Source organism: Oncorhynchus kisutch, unplaced genomic scaffold (assembly GCF_002021735.2).
Source record: "Oncorhynchus kisutch isolate 150728-3 unplaced genomic scaffold, Okis_V2 scaffold796, whole genome shotgun sequence".
Lineage (NCBI taxonomy): Eukaryota > Metazoa > Chordata > Actinopteri > Salmoniformes > Salmonidae > Oncorhynchus > Oncorhynchus kisutch.
In genome coordinates, this window is record NW_022262741.1 from 82,501 (window position 1) to 90,000 (window position 7,500).

Consider the following 7,500-nt stretch of genomic DNA (forward strand, 5'->3'; position numbering starts at 1 on the left):
GTAGTCAGTTAGGGTTTAGGGTGTAGGGTTTAGGGTGTAGGGTACCTCCTAGTGTACTAGGTTGAGGCCATGATCAGGTGTAGTCATTTAGGGTGTAGGGTACCTCCTAGTGTACTTGGTTGAGGCCATGATCAGGTGTAGTCTCTGGAGTGAGTCGATGACATCATGGCCGTGTTCTTTACCCATCAGCTGCTTGGTGATCCTGCAGTAGAACTTCTGTAGCTCCTCCTCCCCGATCTCCCTGGAAACAACATCACAGCAGTCACCTTCATGCAGCTACGGGTCAGTGGTGAACGACTCCAGAGAGGTGTACTACAAGGCAGGGTCAAAGAGTTAGCCAGCTAACTTTGATTATCAGAAATAACTGTTGATTTTCTGATTTATTATGAAACCTAAACTTGTTGGTTGTTGAATCAATTAGACGACGCCCATTTCAAGCTTATCTTTAAAAAAAATATTTTCAGAATAATTTGGCAAGTTAGCTGTGTAAAGGCGACTACAAGCTACTCTCTGGTTATCTACGTGCGTAACTGCACATAGGTGGAGTCGTTGTTTTGAGGGCAGGGGAATCTTTTTGTTGCGTCCCACCCAGAGAGGAAGTCAGTGTCGTGGATATCCACTAGGGGGAGCCAGACTGCGAGAGGCCTTGTGTAGTGGATATCCACTAGAGGGAACCAGAGTAGCCGAGGCACTCTTTTTGACTCTGGCTAATGACGACTATTATACTTCTGGATCCGGTGTTATATGCCTGTTTACAGATGCTAACTACATGTCAGGCTAGTCTGGTGTTATATGCCCGTTTACAGATGCTAGCTACATGTCAGGCTAGTCTGGTGTTATATGCCTGTTTACAGATGCTAGCTACATGTCAGGCTAGTCTGGTGTTATATGCCTGTTTACAGATGCTAGCTACATGTCAGGCTAGTCTGGTGTTATATGCCTGTTTACAGATGCTAGCTACATGTCAGGCTAGTCTGGTGTTATATGCCTGTTTACAGATGCTTGCTACATGTCAGGCTAGTCTGGTGTTATATGACCGTTTACAGATGCTAGCTACATGTCAGGCTAGTCTGGTGTTATATGCCTGTTTACAGATGCTTGCTACATGTCAGGCTAGTCTGGTGTTATATGACCATTTACAGATGCTAGCTACATGTCAGGCTAGTCTGGTGTTATATGACCATTTACAGATGCTAGCTACATGTCAGGCTAGTCTGGTGTTATATGCCCGTTTACCCGCCAAAGCCCCCACCATTTCTCCTTTACCCAAATCCAGATAGCCGATGTTCTGAAAGAGCTGCAAAATCTGGACCCCTACAAATCAGCCGGGCTAGACAATCTGGACCCTCTCTTTCTAAAATTATCTGCAGAAATTGTTGCAACCCCTATTACTAGCCTGTTCAACCTCTCTTTCGTATTGTCTGATTCCTAAAGATTGGAAAGCTGCCGCGGTCATCCCCTGCTTCAAAGGGGGTGACACTCTAGACCCAAACTGCTACAGACCAATATCTATCCTACCCTCGTCTTTCTAAGGTCTTCGAAAGCCAAGTTAGCAAACAGATTACTGACCATTTCGAATCCCACCAGACCTTCTCCGCTATGCAATCTGGTTTCAGAGCTGGTCATGGGTGCACCTCAGCCACGCTCAAGGTTCTAAACGACATCATAACCGCCATCGATAAGAGACATTACTGTGCAGCCGTATTCATCGACCTGGCCAAGGCTTTCGACTCTGTCAATCACAACATTCTTATTGGCAGACTCGACAGCCTTGGTTTCTCAAATGATTGCCTCGCCTGGTTTACCAACTACTTCTCTGATAGAGTTCAGTGTGTCAAATCGGAGGGCCTGTTGTCTGGACCTCTGACAGTCTCTATGGGTGTGCCACAGGGTTCAATTCTTGGGCCGACTCTCTTTTCTGTATACATCAATGATGTTGCTCTTGCTGCTGGTGATTCTCTGATCCACCTCTACGCAGACGACACCATTCTGTATACTTCTGGCCCCTCCTTGGACACTGTGTTAACTAACCTCCAGACGAGCTTCAATGCCATACAACTCTCCTTCCGTGGCCTCCAACTGCTCTTAAACGCAAGTAAAACTAAATGCATGCTTTTCAATCGATCGCTGCCCCAACCTGCTCGCCCGTCCAGCATCACTACTCTGGACGGCTCTGACTTAGAATACGTGGACAACTACAAATACCTGGGTGTCTGGTTAGACTGTAAACTCTCCTTCCAGACTCACATTAAGCATCTCCAATCCAAAATTAAATCTAGAATCGGCTTCCTATTTCGCAACAAAGCATCCTTCACTCATGCTGCCAAACATACCCTCGTAAAACTGATCATCCTACCGATCCTCGACTTTGGTGATGTCATCTATAAAATAGCCTCCAACACTCTACTCAACAAACTGGATGCAGTCGATCACAGTGCCATCCGTTTTGTCACCAAAGCCCCATACACTACCCACCATTGTGACCTGTACACTCTCGTTGGTTGGCCCTCGCTTCATACTCGTCACCAGACCCACTGGCTCCAGGTTATCTACAAGTCTCTACTAGGTAAAGCCCCGCCTTATCTCAGCTCACTGGTCACCATAGCAGCACCCACTCGTAGCACGCGCTCCAGCAGGTATACCTCACCTGTCACCCCCAAAGCCAATTCCTCCTTTGGTCGTCTTTCCTTCCAGTTCTCTGCTGCCCATGACTGGAACGAATTGCAAAAATCTCTGAAGCTGGAGACTCACATCTCCCTCACTAGCTTTAAGCACCAGCTGTCAGAGCAGTTTACAGATCACTGCACCTGTACTTAGCCTATCTGTAAACAGCCCATCTATATACCTACCTCATCCCCATACTGGTATTTATTTATTTTGCTCCTTTGCACCCCAGTATCTCTACCTGCACATTCATCTTCGGCCGATCTACCATTCCAGTGTTTTAATTGCTATATTGTAATTACTTCGCCACCATGGCCTATTTATTTCCTAACTTACCTCATTTGCACTCACTGTATATAGACTTTTTGTTTTCTTTTGTTCTACTGTTTTATTGACTGTATGTTTTGTTTATTCCATGTGTAACTCTGTGTTGTTGTTTGTGTCTCACTGCTTTGCTTTATCTTGGCCAGGTCGCAGTTGTAAATGAGAACTTCTTCTCAACTAACCTACCTGGTTAAATAAAGGTGTTCTCAACTAACCTACCTGGTTAAATAAAGGTGTTCTCAACTAACCTACCTGGTTAAATAAAGGTGTTCTCAACTAACCTACCTGGTTAAATAAAGGTGTTCTCAACTAACCTACCTGGTTAAATAAAGGTGTTCTCAACTAACCTACCTGGTTAAATAAAGGTGTTCTCAACTAACCTACCTGGTTAAATAAAGGTGTTCTCAACTAACCTACCTGGTTAAATAAAGGTGTTCTCAACTAACCTACCTGGTTAAATAAAGGTGTTCTCAACTAACCTACCTGGTTAAATAAAGGTGTTCTCAACTAGCCTACCTGGTTAAATAAAGGTGTTCTCAACTAGCCTACCTGGTTAAATAAAGGTGTTCTCAACTAGCCTACCTGGTTAAATAAAGGTGTTCTCAACTAACCTACCTGGTTAAATAAAGGTGTTCTCAACTAACCTACCTGGTTAAATAAAGGTGTTCTCAACTAGCCTACCTGGTTAAATAAAGGTGTTCTCAACTAACCTACCTGGTTAAATAAAGGTGTTCTCAACTAACCTACCTGGTTAAATAAAGGTGAAATAAATCAATTAAATAAACAGCCATTTTAATTGTATTTGTTTTCTGTAATATTGAAGAGTGGGACAACATTCCACAATCAACAGCCTGATCAACTCCATACGAAGGAGATGCGCTGCATGAGGACAATTGTGGTCACAACAGATACTGACGGGTTCTTAACCACGCCCCTACCCCTTTTTTCAAGTATCTGTATTCTCAGTCATGTGACATCTATTGATTAGGGCCTAAAATATTTTACTTAAATTTACTGATTATCTTCTAGTAACTCACTAAAATCTTTGAAATGGTTGCGTTTATATTTTTGTTCAGTGTACCTTGCAACTCGGTTTGTTAGTTGCGCAGTGACAAGAGCAAGTTAACACCAAACAACATGACAGCAGCGGGGTACGACGGACAGAAGCAGGCGGAGAACAGTGTCCTTTCCCCGGCTTGACTCTGTTCTGCACACCGCTAACTGCCGGGTCTTACCTGGCTTGTTTGATCAAACTCTCTGTTCCTGCTGAATACATCGTAGCAGTTCAGACAAGTTGTCCGCTGGGGAAATATGTCCGACTGACAATCACGTGAATCCTCTACTAGTTCCGCGTTTGTCAGCGAGCCTGCCCCGTTTACACCGTGACGTATTTCATTACGCTTTATTTTTTAACCAGGCAAGTCAGAACAAATACTTATTTACAATGACGGCCTACCCCGGACAACACCGGACGATGCCCTATGGGGACTCCCAATCATGGCCGGATGTGATACAGCCAGGGACCGTAGTGATGCTTATTGTACTGAGATGCAGTGGCTTAGACCGCTGCGCCACTCGGACATCTTCACGGTGATCACTGTTCCAGGGACATCAGCTTATAGAAAATCCAATATGGCTGCCAACGAATGACAAAAAATAGATATATTATTTTGTATTATTATTATTTTATTAACACCAAATCAATACAAAAAGTACATGGGGAAAACAAGTATATATAAAGAATATACAAAGGATATTTGGGCTAAGGGGCGGGGCTGGGGGCGGGGCTAAGGGGTACAATATCACATTACACAATGACCTTAAGGGGCGGGGCTAAGGGGCGGGGCTAAGGGGTACAATATCACATTACACAATGACCTTAAGGGGCGGGGCTAAGGGGCGGGGCTAAGGGGTACAATATCACATTACACAATGACCTTAAGGGGCGGGGCTAAGGGGTACAATATCACATTACACAATGACCTTAAGGGGCGGGGCTGGGGGCGGGGCTAAGGGGTACAATATCACATTACACAATGACCTTACGGGGCGGGGCTGGGGGCGGGGCTGGGGGCGGGGCTAAGGGGCGTACACACATTTATCATCTAACAGCTATTTAATTGTCTTAAAATAATGTTCAATTTATTTTTGCAAGGTAATAAAATGTTTTGTTTGTAAATGTACATTTGTGAATATGAAATGAATTACATAAAATAGTTTCAACTTCTTTCTATCCTCAGTAAAGAATCCAAGCAGTACATCTCTCCATAATAGTGTAAAATCTTCATAAATGTGCTTGATTATACATCTACTGATGTCAGATTCCTTACATGAATTCAATGCCAAAAAAGATGCAACACTGTTTCTTAAGCTGCTCTGACAGCTGGTGCTTAAAGTGAGGGAGATATAAGTCTCCAACTTCAGTGATTTTTGCAATTCGTTCCAGTCAGCAGTGAACTGGAAGGAAAGGCGACCAAAGGAGGAATTGGCTTTGGGGGTGACAGGTGAGGTATACCTGCTGGAGCTCGTGATACGGATGGGTGTTGCTATGGTGACCAGTGAGCTGAGGGGCTCTACCTAGCAAAAACGTATAGATGACCTGGAGCCAGTGGGTATGGCGACGAATATGTAGCGAGGGCCAGCCGACGAGAGCATACAGGTCACAGTTGTGGGTAGTATATGGGGCTTTGGTGACAAAACGGATGGCACTGTGATAGACTGCATCCAATTTGCTGAGTAGAGTGTTGGAGGCTATTTTGTAAATGACATCGCTGAAGTCGAGGATCGGTAGGATGGTCAATATTGCTATTAAAATAGTAGTCACTTAAAGGAAAGGGTAATTGTTTACAAGTTGCCAGCTATCCCATAAAACGTGCAATTCAAATGAATAATCATACAAATGATGGATATTAAACTTTTAGGTAGATATAAGTGTTTTATATAGGTTGACAGCTTAAATTCTTGTTAATCTAATTGCACTGTCCGATTTACAGTAGCTATTACAGCGAAAAGCATGCCAATGCGATTGTTTGAGGACGGCGCCCCACATCAAAATATTTTTCAACCGGAACAGGCTTCATAAATTCACAAATTGCGATTAAATATTCACTTATTTTTGAAAATCTTCAAACTATAATATTTCTTAAGGAAAGAAGTATGTTCAATAGGAAACCTATTTTAGCAGGTGCGTCCTGTCTTCATTGGCATGCAAACACGAATTTCCAAGACTGTGTCCCTGTACAAAAACTGATATTTCTTATTCATTTTGGAAGTTACAGGCCTGAAACCTTGAACATAGACTGCTGACACCCGGTGGAAGCCATAGGAATTGCATCCTGGGAGCTAGAATTGAGTTTGCCCTTATACTTGTCATTGTAAGAGCATGGTCTCTCAAAAAATATATTCTGGTTGGTTTTGCTTTGGATTTTCTCCTACCATATCTATTGTATTATATTCTCCTACATTATCCTAATGCTTCTACAAACTTCAACGTGTTTTCTTTCCAATGGTACCATATGAATGGCTCCAGGACCTGAGTAACAGGCAGTTTACTTTGGGCATGTCATTGAGGCGGAAACTGAGAAAAAGGGGCCTGGCCCTAAGAAGTAAAACAAAGCCGTGTTAGACAGGATTACCCTGCACATACTGACCAGCTCCAATAGAAAGCCTTGTTAGACAGGATTACCCTGCACATACTGACCAGCTCCAATAGAAAGCCTTGTTAGACAGGATTACCGTGCACATACTGACCAGCTCCAATAGAAAGCCTTGTTAGACAGGATTACCGTGCACATACTGACCAGCTCCAATAGAAAGCCTTGTTAGACAGGATTACCCTGCACATACTGACCAGCTCCAATAGAAAGCCTTGTTAGACAGGATTACCCTGCACATACTGACCAGCTCCAATAGAAAGCCTTGTTAGACAGGATTACCCTGCACATACTGACCAGCTCCAATAGAAAGCCTTGTTAGACAGGATTACCGTGCACATACTGACCAGCTCCAATAGAAAGCCTTGTTAGACAGGATTACCCTGCACATACTGACCAGCTCCAATAGACAATCCAAACTCATCACTCAGCATGTCCGGGAAGGTTGCTGACTTTTTCTGTGGCTAAACCAACTATTAATTTAACAATGTTATTCGTATTTACTGATGGCACGTTTGTTATTAAGGCACATGAAAGGTCACATGTTCCAGAAGGCATTTCTGCCCCAAAAACATTTTGATAAAAAAAAAACATTTAAGTTCAAACGGTTCTCCTGTGATGTGGTGACGCGCGACAGACGCCTAGTTTCCTGAAACGGGTCCCATTTTTTACATTTATCCCAAACCATATTCTTTCATCATACATTTTCTGGGTTTGAGGACTACAAGATGCCGAGCTCTATATGACACAATGGTGTCAGCTAGAGATGATCTGCAGGATCAATACCTTTCCATGGTTATCACAACATCAGGCAAGGGTGAGCCTCCATGGTTACCACAACATCAGGCAAGGGTGAGCC

General features: G+C 43.5%; 1 protein-coding gene across 1 annotated transcript in view; it reads right to left on the reverse strand.

Annotated features, from left to right (window-relative positions):
- The window catches only part of LOC109882472 (AP-5 complex subunit zeta-1), a 53,750-nt gene extending 49,351 nt beyond the window's left edge, over window positions 1-4,399 (reverse strand). The window contains exons 1-2 of the mRNA XM_031816431.1: window positions 4,224-4,399; window positions 104-241 (exon numbers count right to left, since the gene is read on the reverse strand). Coding sequence (XP_031672291.1) covers window positions 104-241; window positions 4,224-4,264 — 179 coding nt within the window. The 5' untranslated portion in view covers window positions 4,265-4,399. The remainder of the gene's footprint in view (window positions 1-103; window positions 242-4,223) is intronic.
- Window positions 4,400-7,500: the final 3,101 nt, after the last annotated feature.